The sequence below is a fragment of the Schistocerca gregaria genome, chromosome 1 (assembly GCF_023897955.1).
Source record: "Schistocerca gregaria isolate iqSchGreg1 chromosome 1, iqSchGreg1.2, whole genome shotgun sequence".
Lineage (NCBI taxonomy): Eukaryota > Metazoa > Arthropoda > Insecta > Orthoptera > Acrididae > Schistocerca > Schistocerca gregaria.
In genome coordinates this window covers 974,484,634-974,507,945 of record NC_064920.1, presented here as the reverse complement: position 1 = coordinate 974,507,945, position 23,312 = coordinate 974,484,634, and the positions used below count along the sequence as shown (strand labels likewise).

Sequence of the window (23,312 nt, the reverse complement as noted above, 5' to 3'; positions counted from 1 at the left end):
GATTATTTATGTGTGTATTCCTTGGGCCATATCCATGATATCTTACGATGAAGCTGAATGTGTTGGTTGGATTACAAATATAATATACTTTCTCAGCAAAATGATTGCTGCATCCTGACACATTAGAGGTCATTCTATTTCATACAAAAAGGAACATGTTCATTCACTCACTCACTCACTCATTGATTCATAAGCATACCATTTTCCATAAATCCCTTCATGAAGGAAAGCCTTCAGGGATGTAATGAGACAAGCTATGGGTTAATAGGCAAAAACAGCCACTGCAGTCTGTTTCTGTAAAGCAAGTTTGATATTGTAACAGCCAGACCAGTACTTAGATCAAATCTCAGGAATTCTACAGCTGGTCTTAAACAAATGTTCTCCCACAATAGGAAAGGCCGAAGTGGATTTTTAAACTGGCAGGTTCATTCCTCTGATCTGCAAGCAATAAATATTTATCTATGAGGAAATTTACTTGATGTCATTTGTAAGGAGACCTAAATAATATGAAATGTTAGATTAGATTAGCCTAATCATAAATCAAACACAGTACCCAACAGTGTGCATAGCTTGAGGGATGTGTTGCAACTGATGGCCATCAGTTTGGACTTTCTTGGTAAAAGGACTCTTATGGCTGTGGCAGGCACAGGCAATAAGATTGTCAAAATTTAAAAAAAATTATCTAAAGGACATCTTAGTAGTATATAGTTCAGAGTACTGCATTAATCCAAAAACAGTTCAGCTCAAAAAAATAATGAATTTCATTCTGTGTTCTTGCCACTGGAAAAAGTAGCAAACTGGCTCACATATTATGTTATGAAAATCCCATCATGGAAGAAACCATTCATGTATGGGGAATGAGTCACTTTATACATTAACAGTCTACTTCTACAAAGTACAGGCTACTATAGTCGAGACAATTAAGTAGATCCCCAACAGTTCATAGCACTGTTGCCAGCTTTTAACAGCAAAGCATTAATGACTGCGGGTGGAAACAGTAGCCATCTAAATAACTGCAACAACACTGAGGCATTGCCATAAAGGTGTTTACAAAATCACTCTACATTATCAGTTGAGGTAGACCCGTCAAGCTGCTGCATCCAGCCCATTGCAGCTATCGAGACTCAACTCACTCTGACTCAACTATAACAACAAATTATGGCTAGCATTAATCTAGTCACACTGATAATTATGGTAACTGCTTATATATTACTTTATGTATGCATATATTATACAGATGTATGCTTAAAAAAATCCCAGTGCTCCTCTTCCTGTACTACTTAGCTGCTATCTTTATCTAATACTTCAAATAAAACATTTATGTAACTTTACACAGACCACTATCAGCTGTCTATATTCTGGGGGAGGGGAGTGGGTGTGATATGTCTAATACAAATATTTGAGCTTAGCAGAACTTACATTTCTGAGTCCAAGTTTTCTGATAAATTGCAGATGGAGTGGGGAAGGTTGTTCTTGAAAATTTTTGGGTTTTTCAATTTCCTGCCTGTTATCCTCTGGCAATCTGTTGTAGACTTGTGGAACAAAGTATAAAACTCCATTCTGAGACCTAGAGATGGATGCATTCTCTATATGGGAATTATTTCTATGTCTGGTATTGTGGTTGTGAACTGCAGAGTTGATTCCTAAATTCACTTTCATTATTAACACTTAGGAGACAAGCATCATACTCCTACATTGCATGGATTATATTCCAAAAAGGTAAGTGATGTGGCCTATGTGAGCCATTTCTCAGCTTTGTGTGTTACAACGTTTGTCTAAGATCTGTCATCTGTATAAAGATACTCTGTGGGGGAGGCAGGTGGGAGGGTGAACACACAGTTGTCCCTCATTTTGGCCATGAAGGAATACAGAAAATATTGTGTGTTACTTGCTTTGTAGCTATCACATTCCCCGTATCACCACACACAATGCCTCTCAAGGTCACATGAAGTGCAAAGGGCCTTGGTTGTTACCTGATACTTATTTATATTTATTTTCAAGATGACTTTGTGATTCATTAATGAAAAATATCTAATTCTCCAAAAGCTAAAAACAATGGATATTCATTTTGCAGATGAGACCTTTTGCTTTTGTGAAATCTAAAGGCATCACAGATGTATTTCTTTTGATGCCAAAACACAGAATGAATGCATCCTATATCACTGTCAGTACTATGTCAGGAATTATGAAAACACAGGAACATTACAGTATTTTGAATTATGATAAAAACAAGGCTGGTGTGGACTACAGTAACAAGCTAATGGGTTACTACCATTTTGAGAGGAAGAAAATAGCAGGACTGAAGAAACTTTTTTCAAATTTTGTGATGATAATTGTAAATTCATTTGTTTTATATAAAAAAAGTTGAGAGCCACTAGTAAACATCCTCTTGAATTCATTACCAAATTGGCAGAGACAAGAGGACCTACTTGAGTTATATTAGGAAAAGGATAGATTGCTACTCACTGTAAAGAGGATATGCTGAGTTAGTTACAGACGGGCACAACAAAAAGACTGGAATACAATCTGGTCTGAGCTGCCAGACATATTGCTCATGTGTGTGTGTGTGAGGTGTACTTGCTTGTACAAATCTTTTTATAGTTTCCATACAGCAGAGATGATGAGTCACAGATAGGCACAACAAAAAGAGTGTCACAAAATGAACTTTCATCCAACAAAGCCTTGTTGAAAATAGACAACAGACACACATACACCTACACTCACGCAAACATTCCATCATGGATTTTCCATTGTTGTTTGTGTATTTTGTCTGAAGAAGACTTTGGCCAAAAGCTAGATGTGTAACAGTCTTTGTGTTGTGTCTGTCTGTAATTCAGTGTGCCTTTTTTATGAAGTGTATCAGTCTATCCCTTCCCTAATATTGTTAAATAAATTGAAACGCATTTTGAAACTTTATGGACTTTAAAATTTACTTCGTTTTTAATATAGAGATGTCATTCTAAACTTTTCATCAATATGCAACATAAAAGCAGAAGCAGATGTTTCTATCTTAGTAACATGCAATACTGTAATATCTTTACATAAATTCCAAGTTATGAAAGCTTCATTCAACACATCACTAAAGATTTTCAATGTGGTATTCATTACCAACGAGTTCAAGTGCTAAGCACAAATGTAAAAGGAAGTATTGGGAATGGAATTTATTTAAGAACTTTAACCAAATGCTGTAGTTAGAATAACATAATTTATGTCAATAACATGTTAAATAAAAGAAAAATTGCCAAACTTTTTCAAGCATTAAAAATCTAACAAAAAATTCAACACTTTTATTGATAACCCTCCTCTTTCAAATTGCATTTCCACTGAAAAGTGTTAACATAAGGAGCAATTTGTTTTTTATTTGATTTTCATTGAACCCCAAAATGTGTTGTTACACTTGAATATGGCACAAGCTACCAACACAATCTGTATCGATATTATAGTTAACCCATAAAAGGAGAAAACATCTGTAGAATGAAACAAATCGATGGAACACTTACAGTATTCAATAAAAAGATTAACTTCATTGTTTTAGACTCATGATAAGAAAACATTTAACTCAGTTTTTTTAGACTCATGTTGTTCTTGTGGTCTTCAGTCCAGAGACTGGTTTGATGCAGCTCTCCATGCCACCCCATTCTGTTCAAGCTTCATCTCGAAGTATCTACTGCAACCTACATCCTTCTGAATCTGCTTAGTGTATTCATCTCTTGGTCTCCCCCTATGATTTTTACCCTCCATGCTGCCCTCCAATGCTAAACTGGTGATCCATTGATGTCTCAGAACATGGCCTACCAACTGATCCCTTCTTCTAGTCAAGTTATGCCACATATTCCTCTTCTCCCCAATTCTATTCAGTATCTCCTCATTAGTTACATGATCTACCCATCTAATATTCAGCATTCTTCTGTAGCACCACATTTTGAAAGCTTCTATTCTCTTCTTGTCTAAACTATTTATTGTCCATGTTTCACTTCCATACATGGCTACACTCCATACAAATACTTTCCGAAAAGACTTCCTGACACTTAAATCTATACTTGATGCTAACAAATTTCTCTTCTTCAAAAACGCTTTCCTTGCTATTGCAAGTCTGCATTTTGTAACCTCTCTACTTTGACCATAATCAGTTATTTTGCTCCCCGAGTAGCAAAACTCATCTACTAATTTAAGTGTCTCATTTCCTAATCTAATTCCCTCAGCATCGCCTGATTTAATTTGACTACATTCTCTTATCCTTGTTTTGCTTTTGTTGATGTTCATTTTATATCCTCCTTTCAAAACACAGTTGATTCCTTTCAATTGCTCTTCCAGGTCCTTTGCTGCCTCTGACAGAATTACAAAGTCATCAGTGAACCTCAGAGTTTCTCTTTCTTCTCCATGGATTTTAATTCATGCTCCAATTTTTTTTCATTTCCTTTACTGCTTGCTCACTACATAGATTGAATAACATCAGGGATAAGCTACAACCCTTTCTTACTCCCTTCCCAACCACTGCTTCTCTTTCGTGCCCTTCGACTCTTATAACTGCCATCTAGTTTCTGTATAAATTGTAAATAGCCTTTTGTTCCCTGTATTTGATCCCTGCTACCTTCAGAATTTGATGGTGAATTTTCCAGTCAACATTGTCAAAACCTTTCTCTAAGTCTACAAATGCTAGAAATGTAGGTTTGCCTTTCCTTAATCTATCTTCTAAGATAAGTCGTTGGGTCAGTATTGTCTCACATGTTCCAACATTTCTGTAGAATCCAAACTAATCTTCCCCAAGGTTGGATTCTACCAGTTTTTCCTGTAAAGAATTGTTAGTATTTTGCAGACATGACTTATTAAACTGATATTATGGTAATTTTCACACCTGTCAACACCTGCTGTTTTTTGGGATTGGAATTATTATATTTTTCTTGAAGTCTGAGGGTATTTCATCTGTCTCATACATCTTGCTCTCCAGATTGAAGAGTTTTGTCATAGTTGGCTCTCCCAAGGCTATCAGTAGATCTAATGTAATGTTGTCTACTCCTGGGGCCTTGTTTCGACTCAGGTCTTTCAGTTCTTCATCAAACTCCTCATAAGGTATCATATCCCACATTTCATCTTCATCTACATCTTCTTCCATTTCCATAATGTTTCCCTTCAGTACATCACCCTTGTATATAACCTCTATGTACTCCTTCCACCTTTCTGCTTTCCCTTCTTTGCTTAGAACTGGTTTTGGTCTGAGCTCTTGATATTCATACAAGTGGTTCTCTTTTCTCCAAAGGTCTCCTTAATTTTCCTGTAGGCAGTATCTATCTTACCCCTAGCTTCTATATCCTTACATTTGTCCCCAAGCCACCCCAAATTAGCAATATTTCACTTCCTATCGATCTCATTTTTGAGAAATTTGTATTACTTTTTGCCTGCTTCACATACTGCATTTTTATATTTTCTCCTTTCATCAATTAAATTCAATATCTCTCCTGTTACCCAAGGATTTCTACTAACCCTTGTCTTCTTACCTACTTGATCCTCTGCTGCCTTCACTATTTCACCCCTCAAAGCTACCCATTCTTCTTCTACTGTATTTTTTCCCCCATTCTTGTCAATTGTTCCCTAATTCTCTCTCTGAAACTCTCTACAATCTCTGGTTAATTCAGTTTATACAGGTCCCATCTCCTTAAAGTCTTACCATTTTGCAGTTTCTTCAGTTTTAGTGCACAGTTCATAATCAGTGAATTGTGGTCAGAGTCCACATCTGTCCCTGGAAAATTCAGAATTAAGAAGCCCACCATAATGGTGTTAATGTTGACTAAGGCTGACAGACAGTAAACAGCTGTCAACAGTAATATTTACGGGTCTGTCAAAAGCCTTTGACATGGTGGATCATATGAGCTTCTTCTTTCAAAGCTTTAACTGTATATAGTATTCAAGGCCTGTCTAACAGCTGGACTGGTTTCTTCCACAGTAATTGTAAACAAGCAGCCAGTATCACACACACTAACAAAAAACTTAAAACTATTACACATCAGGCTATAACTTAATTTAATATGTCTTCTTGACACAAGCATCACTAAAGGGGCCACGTCTCTTCCTTCTATACATCATTGATATAAAGTGAAATGTGGATGTTTATAAAACTATCATGTTTGCTGGTGACATCATAATTTTTCTAAGTGAAAAATCAAGTAAACTCAATCAATAGGTAAACAATGCCACTACTGTATCATTGATGAACCAGTTGATATCAGCAAAGAGACTAAATTCTTAGGCATATGGCTGAAAATCAATAAAATGAAATCAGCATAGAATATTTGAATGTAAAATTAAGCAAAATCTGCCACCACTCTGGACACTTAAATTATGCTGTAGTGAATCAACAGTGTCAGAGCAGATATGGAAATAAGTGCCTGAACTACTAATGTGCACGTTTAGCTACATCAGCCATGATAGCACTCAAATTATTCAAACTCATATAACTCCCGAACAATAAACATTTATTTATAGATACTCATGAAAGATACATATGACATTGAGCCTACCCCCATGAACCATGGACCTTGTCGTTGGTGGGGAGGCTTGCGTGCCTCAGCGATACAGATGGCCGTACCGTAGGTGCAACTACAACGGAGGGGTATCTGTTGAGAGGCCAGACAAATGTGTGATTCCTGAAGAGGGGCAGCAGCCTTTTCAGTAGTTGAAGGTGCAACAGTCTGGATGATTGACTGATATGGCCTTGCAACACTAACCAAAACGGCCTTGCTGTGCTGGTACTGCGAACGGCTGAAAGCAAGGGGAAACTACAGCCATAATTTTTCCCGAGGGCATGCAGCTTTACTGTATGGTTAAATGATGATGGTGTCCTCTTGGGTAAAATATTCCAGAGGTAAAAAAGTTTCTCATTCGGATCTCCGGGCGGGAACTACTCAAGAGGACGTCATTATGAGGAGAAAGAAAACTGGCGTTCTATGGATCAGAGTGTGGAATGTCAGCTCCCTTAATCGGACAGGTAGGTTAGAAAATTTAAAAAGTGAAATGGATAAGTTGAAGTTAGATATAGTGGGAATTAGTGAAGTTGAGTGGCAGGAGGAACAAGACTTTTGGTCAGGTGAATACAAAGTTATAAATACAAAATCAAATAGGGGTAATGCAGGAGTAGGTTTAATAATGAATAAAAAAAATAGGAGTGCAGGTAAGCTACTACCAAAAGCATAGTGAACACATCATTGTGGCCAAGATAGACACAATGCCCATGCCCACTATAGTAGTACAAGTGTATATGCCAACTATCTCTGCAGATGATGAAGAAATTGATGAAATGTATTATGAAATAAAAGAAATTATTCAGGTAGTCAAGGGAGACAAAATTTTAATAGTCATGGGTGACTGGAATTCGAGAGTAGGAAAAGGTAGAGAAGGAAACATAGTGGGTGAATATGGATTGGGTGAGAGAAATGATAGAGGAAGCCATCTGGTAGAATTTTGCACAGAGCATAACTTAATTATAGCTAACACTTGGTTCAAGAATCATAAAAGAAGGTTGTATACATGGAAGAATCCTGGAGATACTAAATGATACCAGACAGATTATATAATGGTAAGACAGAAATTTAGGGACCAGGTTTTAAATTGTAAGTCATTTCCAGGGGCAGATGTGGACTCTGACCACAATCTATTGGTTATGAACTGTAGATTAAAACTGAAAAAATTGGAAAAAGATGGGAATTTAAGGAGATGGGACCTGGATAAACTGACTAAACCAGAGGTTGTACAAAGTTTCAGGGAGAGGATAAGGGAACAATTGACAGGAATGGGGGAAAGAAATACAGTAGAAGAAGAATGGGTAGCTCTTAGGGATGAAGTAGTGAAGGCAACAGAGAATCAAGTAGGTAAAAAGATGATGGCTATTAGAAATCCTTGGGTAACAGAAGAAATATTGAATTTAACTGATGAAAGGAGAAAATATAAAAATGCACTAAATGAAGCAGGCAAAAGTGAATACAAACGTCTCAAAAATGAGATCGACAGGAAGTGCAAAATGGCTAAGCAGGGATGGCTAAAGGACAAATGTAAGGATGTAGAGGCTTATCTCACTAGGGGTGAGATAGATACTGCCTACAGTAAAATTAAAGAGACCTTTGGAGAAAAGAGAGCCACTTGTATGAATATCAAGAGATCAGATGGAAACCCAGTTCTAAGCAAAGAAGGGAAAGCAGAAAGGTGTAAGGAGTATACAGAGGGTCTATACAAGGGTGATGTACTTGAGGAGAATATTATGGAATTGGAAGAGGATGTAGATGAAGATGAAATGGGAGAAACGATACTGCGTGGAGAGTTTGACAGAGCACTGAAAGACCTGAGTCGAAACAAGGTCTCGGGAGTAGATAACGTTCCATTGGAACTACTGACGGCCTTGGGAGAGCCAGTCCTGACAAAACTCTACCATCTGGTGAGAAAGATGAATCAGACAGGCGAAATACCCTCAGACTTCAAGAAGAATACAATAATTCCAATCCCAAAGAAAGCAGATGTTGACAGATTTGAAAATTACCGAACTGTCAGTTTAATAAGTCACAGCTGCAAAATACTAATGCGAATTCTTTACAGATGAATGTAAAAACTGGTAGAAGCTGACCTCGGCGAAGATCAGTTTGGATTCCGCAGAAATGTTGGAACACATGAGGCAATACTGACCCTATGACTTATCTTAGAAAATAGATAAAGAAAAGGCAAACTTACATTTCTAGCATTTGTAGACTTAGAGAAAGGTTTTGACAATGTTGACTGCAATACACTCTTTCAAATTCTAAAAGTGGCAAGGGTAAAATACAGGGAGCGAAAGACTATTTACAATTTGTACAGAAACCAGATGGCAGTTATATGAGTCGAGGGGCATGAAAGGGAAGCAGCAGTTGGGAAGGGAGTGGAACAGGGTTGTAGCCTGTCCCCGATGTTATTCAATCTGTGTATTGAGCAAGCAGTAAAGGAAACAAAAGAAAAATTTGGAGTAGGTATTAAGATCCATGGAGAAGAAATAAAAACTTTGAGGTTCGCCGATGACTTTGTAATTCTATCAGAGGCAACAAAGGACTTGGAAGAGCAGTTGAACGGAATGGACAGTGTCGAAAGAAGGATATAAGATGAACATGAACAAAAGCAAAATGAGGATAATGGTTGTTGTTGTTGTTGTTGTTGTTGTCTTCAGTCCTGAGACTGGTTTGATGCAGCTCTCCATGCTACTCTATCCTGTGCAAGCTTCTTCATCTCCCAGTACCTACTGCAACCTACATCCTTCTGAATCTGCTTAGTGTACTCATCTCTCGGTCTCCCTCTACGATTTTTACCCTCCACACTGCCCTCCAATGCTAAATTTGTGATCCCTTGTTGCCTCAAAACATGTCCTACCAACCGATCCCTTCTTCTAGTCAAGTTGTGCCACAAACTTCTCTTCTCCCCAATCCTATTCAATACCTCCTCATTAGTTACGTGATCTATCCACCTTATCTTCAGTATTCTTCTGTAGCACCACATTTCGAAAGCTTCTATTCTCTTCTTGTCCAAACTAGTTATCGTCCATGTTTCACTTCCATACATGGCTACACTCCAAACAAATATTTTCAGAAATGACTTCCTGACACTTAAATCTATATTCGATGTTAACAAATTTCTCTTCTTCAGAAACGCTTTCCTTGCCATTGCCAGTCTACATTTTATATCCTCTCTACTTCGACCATCATCAGTAATTTTGCTCCCCAAATAGCAAAACTCCTTTACTACTTTAAGTGTCTCATTTCCTAATCTAATTCCCTCAGCATCACCCGATTTAATTGGACTACATTCCATTATCCTCGTTTTGCTTTTGTTAATGTTCATCTTATATCCTCCTTTCAAGACACTGTCCATTCCGTTCAACTGCTCTTCCAAGTCCTTTGCCGTCTGTGACAGAATTAGAATGTCATCGGCGAACCTCAAAGTTTTTACTTCGTCTCCATGAATTTTAATACCTACTCCAAATTTTTCTTTTGTTTCCTTTACTGCTTGCTCAATATACAGATCGAATAACATCGGGGAGAGGCTACAACCCTGTCTCACTCCTTTCCCAACCACTGCTTCCCTTTCATGCCCCTCGACTCTTATGACTGCCATCTGGTTTCTGTACAAATTGTAAATAGCCTTTCGCTCCCTGTATTTTACCCCTGCCACCTTTAGAATTTGAAAAAGAGTATTCCAGTCAACATTGTCAAAAGCTTTCTCTAAGTCTACAAATGCTAGAAACGTAGGTTTGCCTTTTCTTAATCTTTCTTCTAAGATAAGTCGTAAGGTCAGTATTGCCTCACGTGTTCCAACATTTCGACGGAATCCAAACTGATCCTCCCCGAGGTCCGCATCTATCAGTTTTTCCATTCGTCTGTAAAGAATTCGCGTTAGTATTTTGCAGCTGTGACTTATTAAACTGATAGTTCGGTAATTTTCACATCTGTCAGCACCTGCTTTCTTTGGGATTGGAATTATTATATTCTTCTTGAAGTCTGAGGGTATTTGGCCTGTCTCATACATCTTGCTCACCAGGTATGTAGTCAAATTAAGTCAGGTGATGCTGAGGGAATTAGATTAGGAAATGAGACACTTAAAGTGGTAAAGGAGTTTTGCTATTTGGGGAGCAAAATAACTGATGATGGCCGAAGTAGAGAGGATGTAAAATGTAGACTGGCAATGGCAAGGAAAGCGTTTCTGAAGAAGAGAAATTTGTTAACATCGAGTATAGATTTAAGTGTCAGGAAGTCATTTCTGAAAGTATTTGTATGGAGCGTAGCCATATATGGAAGTGAAACATGGACGATGAATAGTTTGTACAAGAAGAGACTAGAAGCCTTCAAAATGTGGTGCTACAGAAGAATGCTGAAGATTAAATGGGTAGATCACATAACTAATGAGGAGGTATTGAATAGAATTGGGGAGAAGAGGAGTTTGTGGCACAACCATGGATCGGTTGGTAGGACATATTCTGAGGCACTATGCAGATTCAGAAGGATGTAGGTTGCAGTAAGTACTGGGAGATGAAGAAGCTTGCACAGGATAGAGTAGCATGGAGAGCTGCATCAAACCAGTCTCAGGACTGAAGACAACAACAACAACAACATGACATTGAGATTTATACATTGCAATAAATTAATGCTAGGCATGATGTGTCTCTGTTTTAACAAAGAAGTTCGCATTGCCTACCCCCCACTGTCTACCATCAATAACTGAAACATGTACTGATGCTGAACAAACAGTGCCTCTGGTCGCTGGCATGTTAACTCACTGTTGGCTACGAACTACAGTGGACAACAATTTTGTTCACTACACCACCCCTCTAGGGAGAAGTGGATTGCCATCTGTGTACCTTGCTGGAAGATGAACTTGACAAAACGAATGCATCTTCACTCAGACTGTACATCTGTTTTTGGTGGCAGTACTTCTGCTTGAGGCTGAGGATGGTTTGGAGGCTCAAGTGTAGGTAGCATTTCTGGAAATAAGTACACTACTTTTACTGTCAATTGAAAGAGCAGTAGTTTTATAATTTTGTGCTATATTCAGTGTTCAATCTCCTTCACTGATAACCAGATGTGGGCTCATATATGAAGTTTGTGAAGATGGTTTGAACTATCTGTATGCAACATAACTTCACACGTTGTGATGCACAAAAGTAGGTACTGTTCCATATCAGGAGGCTTCATGTGAATGGACGTGAGCCATGTGGTTCCTCAGGTTATAAATGAAATCTGATGGATCATAATCTTGTAGTTGTGCAGAGCTCATATCAATGAATTCACTGGGCAGGGTTTCACCATATATAAGCTCCACTGACAATCGATCTAAGTCCATTTTGTAAGTAGTGCAAAATATGAGAAAGATCATAGGCAATACAGTTGTTCAGCTGATGGAGTGACACATTTATGCAGCCTTTAAACAACAGTGCCATCATTCTTCCCTGTCATTGCTTGATGAGGAGTAACTGACTGTCTGGTAATGGAGAGCTTACAGAATTTGCTTAGTTGGTTAAATAATACTGATCCAAATTGTCAGCTGTCGTCCATATTAATATGTACTGGACAACCAAAGTAAGAAACCCAATTTGAAATGAAGGCACTTCTATAGCTTCTGGCCAATGGATAAAACAGTGGATGGCAGTCAGTAGATAACATTAACTGTTAGAAACAGGATGTGGACCCAAAACATCACTGATGACAATTCTTCTGCAAACAAAGCAAGACAAAAAGTTTTGACACCGTGTGTGTCAATGATCTAATGACAAGATGGCATGGGTTGTGAAGGCTGTTAAAAGATGTATGCAGAGTGCAGGTGGCAGAAACAAGGGAGATCTTCCAATGGAAAGAATCAGAATCAGAATTTTTACTATCCCATAACATACAAAGTCAAATCACAGATCTGATGTACTGGGGACTCATCAACATTATGTTTACATTACACTTCCAATTTGTATATACAGGAAATGTCATATATAGTTTAACATCAGAGCTAGGAATGTCAGAAACTTGTAATTGAAGACTTGACAGTACATTGTGCAGCAGATTTGTGAGTTCATCAGATTATTGTGTGTCTGTCTGCTGAACAAAATCAGTAAAATTTGTTATGCTATTAACTCACAACAGACAGTTGTTTATTATTTTGTTTTGACTCACAATGTGGCAGATATCAGTACTGCATTGAGCAAAATAAATTCCAAGTGCTTGTACTATAATGGTGAACATTTGTAGTTTTTATGTCTGAAGCCACAGATAAGCAGCTTGGGTGATTGGTACATATTGTAAATTCTCTGGCCTCCAACTGTGGTTGAAAGTACTTGATTCCTTCATATACAGAGAGAAACTCATGACCATAACTCTGGGGAGCTTATACAAGAAGAAGGCAAATGGTTGTCAATCACCATTGACCTGTTGTTGCATCACTGTACCAATAGCATCAACTATTAACACGAATGGTGCGTTAACTGGACGGTGCACCAGGAGTGCAGCATTTGCTATACTTTGTATCACTGCATTTAAAGCAGACTTCATTTCATCTTCCAATTGAATAGGCGGATTCCCTTTAGTCTTGGCAGTAAGTGCTGAAGTTGGTGATTCTTGCAAGCCAGCTTAGTGGAGCAGATGTCAATGGTAAACATTCATCATCTCCAAGAAACGACATTGCTCCTTGAAGGTTTCCAACCATGGGATCTTCACTTTCACTGGTAGCAGTCATCACCCAGCAGATGATCTGAGGTTTACTGGAAACATTAGTAGTGGTTAACACCACAATGTGTTACTCATCTCCTCCAGGCATTGCTAATGATGTAATGCTGTGGCTGAAAAGACAGATATATCATCCGAATATGCAAGGCAGGATGACAGTGCCTGCAGCAAAGAATCAGTGAACCTCTGCCATGACTGACTGGCACTGCCCCCCAAAAAAAGTCATTTAAAGACTTTCAATTAAGGTGAATGGAGTAATTATAGCAGTCTTTGAAATGCCTTTGTTTGCTACAGGAGTTTGTGTAAAAGCCTTTGCACAGTCCAGAATGCTAAACACAGTTGCACTGTAGAGAGCAGAACTGTAGTAACTCAGTATTGGCTCTGGACATCTGTCCAGAACTGCTGTTGCATTCAGTGCATGGTAATTACCACACAGGTGCTACGCACCACCCTTTTTGGGTACTGGGGTCATCAGTAGTTTTGATAAAATGGACAGTGTTCTGACTTATCGCACTAGGTTGGCACTGTGAATCACTGCACTTCATTGAAATCCAGCCTAGAAAGTCGGGTGACACTGATGATGAGTCATTCATTTGCTGCATGAGGTAAAGATGGCATTGAACCAGGAAGTTGGCCCTAATTATAGGCTCTGTGGCATTCACAACAAATTCCAGACAAAGGCACAATGCAGCCCCAAGTCCAGCTCAATATGATCCGTTCCATAAGTGGCTATTGATTGACTGTTAGTGGCAGAATGAAGCTGGTTGGCAATTATACAGAAAAATCCCTCGAAAAATGCACAGATCTGAGCCATGTTCAAAAGAAATTTCCATCTGGTCTTCCACCCACTAGCATACAGATGTAGGATGCATGTATGTGTTTGTGTAGATTCAAGGTGAGGAGAATGTGTGCACCTTATCCCCAAATTTTTAGTGATACTAACATATTGTAGTTGATTACTCTGCGTAAATTAGAACTGATGAATTCATTCTGGAACAAATGCATGACTTCCTGCAGTAACAACCTCTAGTCTTTCAGTAACTGCATTGAGTGAGCAATTGAGTCATTTGACTAGCCAGAGCATCTGCTTTATCTGACAGCCAAACATAGTCCACCCGCCTCAGTGCCAATGATGAGGTATTGTTGCACAGTGCCATTAGTGTACTGACTGATGGCAAAATTATTGGGTTTTAAATCCTATCAGCCAGATCTGTGATGGCATCCAATGGAATTTCTGCCTGAGATGTTACCATGGCTTTAACCAAAGCTGGAAGATGGCTACCACAGAGGTTACAATGTAATGTGTCAGGTACAGTTCCTGCATTGACTTCACAGTACAGGTGCTAAAGGTACTGCAATAACTTCCTGTCTACAACATCTTCTTGTGTTAACACTTAATGCATACAGTCCTCTTGTGATGCAGACACTCAGAAAATTAACTCCATCTGCAGCTTACTGTACAAATCCGGTGCTGTGCTTGCATCTTCTGCTTTGGCCATATAGTGGTGGTTGAGCAGACTGACCACTAGAGAAAGCTTCATAGAATCTGTGGTTATTCCTGCATAATGAAAACTAACTTCCACCTGCACGAACCAGAGTGCCAGATTGTGAGTCTAGAATGACAGTAAATCATCAGCAAGTCGTAACACTGTCAAACCTTCAGTGCCAATGGTGTCTTCATTTTAATTTCTTAAAATTCTGTGGCTGGTCACAACAGTTTATTCTTCTTTCTCTAGTTTCTGTAGGCTGAATATCTTGAAGTGCCTTTTTCAGTAACTATACAGACTACTTCTGTATATGTTCAGGTATATCAGCCATAACAGCACTCAAATTATTGATACTTGTATAATTCTGAACAGTAAACATTTACTTACAGATACATGTTGAAAATAAGCAAGAGCTTGAGACTTATTAACTACACTGAATTAGCTCTAGGCATGATGTGCCTATTAGCAAATGCATTCTGTCTACTCCCATGGAGCGTCAATAAACAAAACTACTGCTGGTGCTAATCAAAGAGTGCCTCTAGTGGCAAAAACTCATTGATGGCTATGAAATGATGGGTGACTGTTTTATGTGATACAACAGTAAAAAGTGCTTATCATGCATAGTTTCATTGTTGTCCAAAATATAAGGTCTTATTTTAGGGAAATAGAGCAATCAGAACTTTCAGCTTGTAAAACAGGCCATTAGAATTATAAGAAGATGCAAACCTGAAGTTTCATATAAACCACTATTTAAAATCTCAATTATTTCTCCTTTATCATGTATCTACATTATGGAGACTCTTGCATTATAAAATTAAATGTGTAGTTAAGGACAGAAGATTGTAAAGTTCATTATTGTAACATCAGACACAACAAAAATCTACATTTGACTTATATTAAAACATCCCAGTGCCAGAAAGGCACTTCCATCTGGAACTTAAACATTTTTTACAAAATGTCTGAAAATATAAAGCTAATTACTGAGGTAAAATACTTTGAAAAATTTTAGCACTGTGTTTATAGCACTGCTTTCATTCTAATGATGAATATTTGAATGTATAAAGTGTATTCAACAATGCCAACTCTAACTGCATACCTCTGTAACTGCACTTGGATTAATTTGTAATGATATATTCATAACATTGCGTATTAGTGTTTCTGTGTGGTTTTCACTGATGCCATATCACGTCATTGCATCTTCCTTGGTTTTATCCCCAGTGGCTCACATCATTTCACTACAGCAATTTTAATTCAAGTCATATATCCCCTGTGGGAAGGTAGCTACAATCCTCTGCCAGATCTGTTTCCCCATTGATGATACTCCCACATAGGAAATAAGTGGATTGTATGATTTTCACCTTTAAGATGACTGTATAATTAGCAGCTGAAAGATCAGAAAATAAAATGTTGCTGTCACAGATGCACACCCAAATGGTGAAATATTTGGATATAGTGTTTGTATACTGTAGGGTGACAAAAGTCATTGAATAGTGGTATAGACATATACAGATGGTGGTAGTGTCATGTACACAAGGTATAAAAGAGCAGTTCACTGGTGGAGCTGTCATTTGTACTCAGGTGGTTCACGTGAAAAGATTTATGATGTGATTATGGCCACATGACAGGAATTAACAGACTTTGAATGTGGAATGGTAGTTGGAACTAGACACTTAGGACATTCCATTTCGAAAAGCATTAGGGAGTTTAGGATTTCAAGATCCTGTGTTAAGAGTGTGTCTCTCAACATGGACAATTCATGGCTGACAGCCTTCACTTAACGATGAGAGCAGTGGCGTTTGTTGCATAGAATTTCAGTGCTAACAGACAAGCAACACTTAATTACATACCACAGAAATCAATGTGGGATTCACAATGAACATATCCATTAGGACAGTGTGGTGAAATGTGGCATTAATGGGCTATAGCAGCAGATGACTGATTGAGTTCCTTTGCTAACAGCACGACATCACCTGCAGCACCTCTACTGAGCTTGTGTCAATATCAGCTGGATCGCAGAGACTGTAAAACCATGGCCTTGTGAGATGAGCCCCAGTTTCAGTTGGTAAGAGCTGATGGTAGTGTTTGAGTGTGGTGCAGACCCTATGAGCCACTGACCCAACATGGCACTGTGCAAGCTGGTGGTGGCTCTATAATGGTGTGGGCTGTGTTTACGTGTAATGGACTTGGTCCTCTGATACAGATGAATTGATCATTGACTGGAAATGTTTATGGGCTACTTGGAGATCATTTTCAGCCATTCATGGACTTCATGTCCCCATGGCAATGCACCCTGTCACCTGGCCACAATAATTATGGTTGGTTTGAAGAACATTCTCAACAATTTGAGTGAATGATTTGGCCCTCCAGATTACCACATGAATCCCACTGAATATTTATGGTACATAACTGAGAAGTCAGTTTGTGCACACAATCCTGCACTGATAACTCTGTTGCAATTATGGACAGCTACAGATACAGAATGGCTCAATATTTCTGCAGGGGACTCCCAACGACTTGTTGAGTCCATGCCACATAGAGTTCCTGCACTACACCGGGTGAAAGGAGGTCTAGCACAATATAATGAGGTATCCCATGACTTTTATCACCTCAGTGTAAATTATAGCCTGTCAGTGACAATGAAAGCTTGAGGTTGACTTATACTTCTGCTCCAACAGCCAAACAGTTACAGTGACTGCTTACAAAATGTAGAAAATCCAGGTTTCAGATTCAACCTGGCCAAATTTTGACAGATCATGACATATTCTTACTTTATGAACTGTGTCTTCTCATGTACATCCAATGCATTTGTATTTAGTCATTGGGCTGCCATTGTTAAGAAGTAATCATTGACATTGATATCCACTGATTTAATTATTTTCTCATTTGCTTCTTGCCTTAACAGTTTTGTTTGTTTCTTGTCTCTTAACCCTCCATGTTGTTTTTGCATTGTTCTGTGAGTGTTTTATTTTTGTATGTATTGTATGTGTTTTATTGGTTTGATAATAGACTGAAGGATTTTACAATATTTATGGCAACAGTATTAAATTTTGCTTATAACTTTCCCTCTGCATTAGGAAGAATTTTCTTGATAGCAAAGTAAACTTGAATACCACAGGGTATCAGTTCCTTGTCTCTGGTTACACTTTATCCTTTAGTGGAAAACACATCTGGAAATGTTGAACTAATATGTTCAAGAAACAGTTGAATTACTCATCAACACTGTCTACTTTGTAAATCTCTTCCCAATGTTCTCCCTATAAATTAGTTCTAAATACTCTAACCCAGCCACTGGTTATGTTTCCTTTGCACTTATTTCGTATTATAAGACTCAATCTGCTTGACATGATTTATTGTTAACCCTTTAACTGCTCTGGACGTGTTAATGCACACGCCTTTGTACCTGTCGCTTTGTACTCTGAACGTGTTTACGTGCTCCATCAGTCCTTCTACCTGGAACTCTGGATGTGTCTACACATAGACACATTCAGAGTACCAGGTAGAGGGACTGGTGATGCACGTAAACATGTTCAGAGTTCACAGGGACTGGTACAATGGCATGTGCATTAACACGTCCAGAGCAGTTAAAGGGTTATGAACTGACCATCATGGTCAGAAAAATCATTTATTGTTACTGAGTCATGATAAAAAGATTCACACAATTAAAGCTTTCACCCATTAAGGCCATTGTCAGCAGTAGACCCACACATACACACACACACACACACACACACACACACACACACACACACACACACACACACACACATAAATGCAACTTGCACACACATCTGCAGTCTAAGCTGTGTGTGCATGTGTGTATGTGTGTCTACTGCTGACAAATGCCTTAATGGCTGAAAGCTTTAATTGTGTGAATCTTTTTATTGTGCCAATCGCGACTCAGCATCTCCGCTATATGGTGAGTAGCAACTTTCCTTCTTTGGTATTGTTATAGTCCATCCTGGATTTTCCATTGTTTGATTTATTATTGCTTTTACTTATAAATCAGCAAAGCTCTCCGGGTATTAGGAGCAACTTATTCTACATCTATACTCTTCAGTCCACCACTAGGTGAATGTCAGAGGGTACATTCCATTGTACCAGTTATTAGGCTTTCTTCCTGTTCCATTAATGTATGGAACATGGGAAGAATTATTGTTTTGAATGCCTCTGTGTTTGCAGTAATTATTCTAATCTTATCCTCACAATCCCTTTGTGAACAAAATGATTGTATATATCCCTAGAGTAACCATTTACAGCTGGTTCCTGTTGACTATGGCCTTCTAAACTTACTGTGAATTTTATTGAAAGAACTAATGCAAAGCTGGTCATCTACAACTTTAGATGCCCTTGAACAGGCACAAATGCAATGTTAAAGTCATTCGTAGCAAAGAGTTTCCAATCAGGCCCCTGTAATCTTTTTAATTCTTTCTCTCTCTCTCTCTCTCTCTCTCTCTCTCTCTCTGTTTCTGGACCAATATTATATATATGTTGCCTACAAACACAGTATATAATTTTTGTCTACTTTGTTTTTGATCAGCCTGATTATTTATTTGTAATAATTTTTATTGCATTAACTCTTTGAATGAGTGAAAACTATCTTTATTAAATATACTATAAAAATTTATGTAGTTCGTTTATGTTTTTGAGCTCTTTTTGCATTTTATCATACAATTTGACTCATTAATAAAACATAATGGTTTGGGTCAAAACCTTATACTTTCCGTCAAGGAAACGGCAAATTCTGTATTTGGTTTGGTGATAATGTATGGAGCTGTTTGTTGTATATTGATCCATGTTTTTCTTTATAAAAAGTGTAGTTTAATAAAATGTTTCCACCTGATGTCAGAACACCCAATTTTTTTAATGCAGTGGAGCCTTTTGTGACTTTCTCATCATTCTGATGCCCTGTTTCTGCAGTTTGAACTGCTAAGTACTTTTGTAATGGTAATTTTATTAATCCTGTAGATCACACATTGTGTGCAGAGAAGCACATGATGATATAGGACAAGTCAAAAATGGAGATGAGATGATACATGGTTAAAATGATTAAGGCAGTGATCTTATAATGATACAAGTGTTCACATAATACATGTGTAATGCCAAGAAAAGAAAAGTGTATAGGTGCATATTTTGTGAAAAATTCAGAATTACACACTATTTCTAAATAAGTTCACATTATAAAGGGAAAGAAACATATAAGCAAATAACAATGGAAATTCAAAAGTACTATATCCATTACTGAAGTAAAACAGAAAATGTGACGAACTTCCGTGTTAAGATGTTCTAGTTTATATACAAAGTACAGAACATTAACAGAACAAATTTTTATGTTTCAGGATATTCATCTATACTATAACAACACTTTTGCAATAAATATTTATGGACAGCAGTTTTAAATTTTGAAGTGTCTTTTATTGTTTTAATGTTATTAGGCAGCTTATTGTACAGTCTGTTTCCTGTTTGCCGTGGTCCATTCTGTTTTAGTCTTGTGTATGCATGTTGAACATGTATATTCTGCTTTCTCCTTGTCTTATACAGATGGATACTCTGGTTAATTGATACAAGACTGTTGCTATTTTCTAAGATTTTCCTAGCAAGTATTATTACTTGTAAGATATATAGACATGCTAATGAAATGATGTGATGTTTCTTAAGTAATGACTTGCATTATCTTATTGCAGCAGCATTTTCTATGGTTCTTACAATTCTCTTTTGGCAAATAAAACAACTTTTGCTGGCAGGTGCATTTCCCCTAAAGATTGTGCCATATTGCAATAACGATTCCACCTGGGTGAAGTATACATTTTTTAGTGTCTCTTTTGATGTGCAACCAGAAAGAATTTTGATAGTGTATAATATGGTATTAAATTTACTTGTAATTTATTTTGCATGTTGGATCCATCTTAGATCTTTGTGGATCCATATTCCAAAAATTTTTGTAGAGCTTACATTTTCAAGGGTTCTGGTAAATAACTGTATATCTGGCGTTAGTGAGCATTTATTTTGCAGTGTGTGTAAGTATATTGTAATTGTTTTTCCTGTGTTCATTATTGAATTGTTTCCAGAAAATTAGTCTATATTGTGAGTGGTACACTTTTTAATCTCATTACAAACCCATGTATGCTTTTATTTTGTTCAAAAATTGTTGTAGCATATTATTTTGTGCTTGGTCTCTACAGAATATGATCATTAATGACAATTTTGCAACATTTGTAATATGTCTGTTCTTTATTTAGTAATAAATACAGCTGTGATTTTCATTTGCTTAAATATAACTGCTTTTTCTGATAGAAAAACTCATTGAGAAGGATGGTGTCCGTTGGTGTGCTGATGTACTGGACAAGTTTGTTGAAGCAGAGCAGCCCCTCAATGTTGGAGAAGCAGTTGTTCGACGCTATACTCCTGCTAAATCTGACCAGTCTTCAGCAGTAATTAATATTTATTGTGTAGATTCAGAAGATGCAAAGGTAAATCATTTTGTTAGTACTATTTAATAGTAAAGATAAAAAGAATAATCTCTGCCTTTCCAAGCCAATATAATTTATGCATTTCATAAATTAAAAGCAATATTATGAAAATGCAAAAATAATGACATATTGAGTTGCAGATAGGCACACTGAAAAGACTGTTAAACATTTAGCTTTTAGCCAAAGCCTTTTTCAGAAAAGAAAACGCATACATGTTCACACAAGCTAGCACACAACATGCACACATGTCACTATCTCTCACCACTCAGGCCAAAATGCAGCAATGCCTTGAAGGAAAGCAGTAATCTGAAGTGGGGCAGAGAACAGAGGGGGACAGCAGGGTATAATAGGGGAGAGAGAAGAGTGCTGTCTGGTAGAGTGTGTAGGTATTAGATTGTGGCAGCACTTGTAAGGATGACTCCTATCCACAGAGTATATTTAAAAGACGGTGGCAGAGGTGAGGATCCAGATGGGCCTGGTTATGAAGCAGCCATTGAAACTGAACATGTTATATTCAGCTGTAGGTTCTTCCACAGCATGGTCCACTTTCCTCTTGGTCACAGCTTGGTGGTGACCATTCATCCTCTAAACAACTAGTTGGTAGTCATAAGAGTTGTGCAATGATTCCAGGACTAGAAAAGGAAGTGCTGGTTGGTGGATTGGACAGGTCTTGCACCTGGATCTTCCACAGGGATATGATCCCTCTTGCAACAGGTTGAGATTGGGAATGACATAGAAGTGGACTAGAATGTTGTGGAAGTTGGACAATGGAACACCACTTTAGGGGGGATGGGAAGGACCTTTGGCAGAATGTCCTCCATTTCAGGGCATGATAATGGTACATCAAAGCCCTGACAAAGGATGTTGTTTCAGTCTGGGTGGTACTCAGTGATGAAGGGGTACCTCTTTGTACCTGGTTCTTGGGGGTGGTGGGCTGTTTGGGGGTGTGGAGGTATATGGCATGAGAAATCTATTTGTGGACTAAGTCTGCGGGATGTTGCCTATCTGTGAATTGCCTTTGTGAGAATTATGAGACAGACTTCATGTCCACTACTTACCTTCAGGATGCACAATGTGTAGTTTTGCTAATAAGACATAAAAAAGTCAAAGGATCATACTACCTAGTTCTTGGAACTGATAGTTCTTTCATTGGGGAGAAGAGAGGGATAGGATGGGGAAGGTTAAAAAGGAAAGGCAGGTCAATTGGACCCCTGAAAGAAGGAGATCCACCTGCAGTGAGGACAAGAAGAAGTGAGAGATGTAAGAGAGAGGTCAGAGATGGTTCATTGGTAAGCACTGTGCCAACTGTAGTCTTGAGATAAGAACTGTGTTTATCTCTGGACTGAAGCTGGCGAAGTGCACATGTATATAGTATATAAAATAAGGGAAAGACAACCACTCACCAAAGCACAGAGGTTCCCAAACTTAGCCTCTGACGGAACACTTTGAAACATGGTACTTCAAAAAACACCTTGTTTATTTTGAGGGTTAATGAAATAAATAACATTTTTTTAAAATGCGAAAAATGTTTTAGTAAGTGATTATTTCAGTTTTAAATCGTAAATAATAGCAGTGAGACCATGATGGCTCTGGTGATTATGGGTCCTTAAATTGCAAATATTCTTGATATCATGTACAATAGTAGAAAGTTGAATTCTAATACATCGTGCAGTGTCAGGCCTGTTCCTGAACTTTGTTTTTATTGGAGCAAAATAAGAAAATACTGCTTCACATAAATATTTAGTGATAAACAGAATAAAACAATAATAGATTGTTTTGATAAACTTAGTTATTCGTCTGATAAATTCACCCAGAAATTACATTATGGCTGATCTCTGTGCTTTTGCTATAAATCAGAGTCACCTACTAAGTCAATTATTTTTGATAATCTCTTGTACTTAATCCTACTGGCATAGTTATTATGGAAAATGGATTTTGAACCAAGGAATTATCCTGATTAATCTTCGGAAAATATTGCAAAAGAATTTTTTCCAAGTCATGTAAATGCTCTACATGTGTATTAAAATTTTCACATAAACTTTAACTTGTCCTTACAGGGAAAGAGTGTTACAATTCTTTATACAAGAGAAAAAACTGAATCTTTTGAGAGAAAATTGAAATTTTGGCTTTCTTCAGAAAATTGATTTCCT

The 23,312-nt window shown here is 37.7% G+C and overlaps 1 protein-coding gene across 1 annotated transcript in view; it reads left to right on the top strand.

Annotated features, from left to right (window-relative positions):
* The window catches only part of LOC126277046 (heat shock 70 kDa protein 12A-like), a 218,492-nt gene that overhangs the window by 174,162 nt on the left and 21,018 nt on the right, over positions 1-23,312 (top strand). The window contains exon 12 of the mRNA XM_049977324.1: positions 20,987-21,162. Coding sequence (XP_049833281.1) covers positions 20,987-21,162 — 176 coding nt within the window. The remainder of the gene's footprint in view (positions 1-20,986; positions 21,163-23,312) is intronic.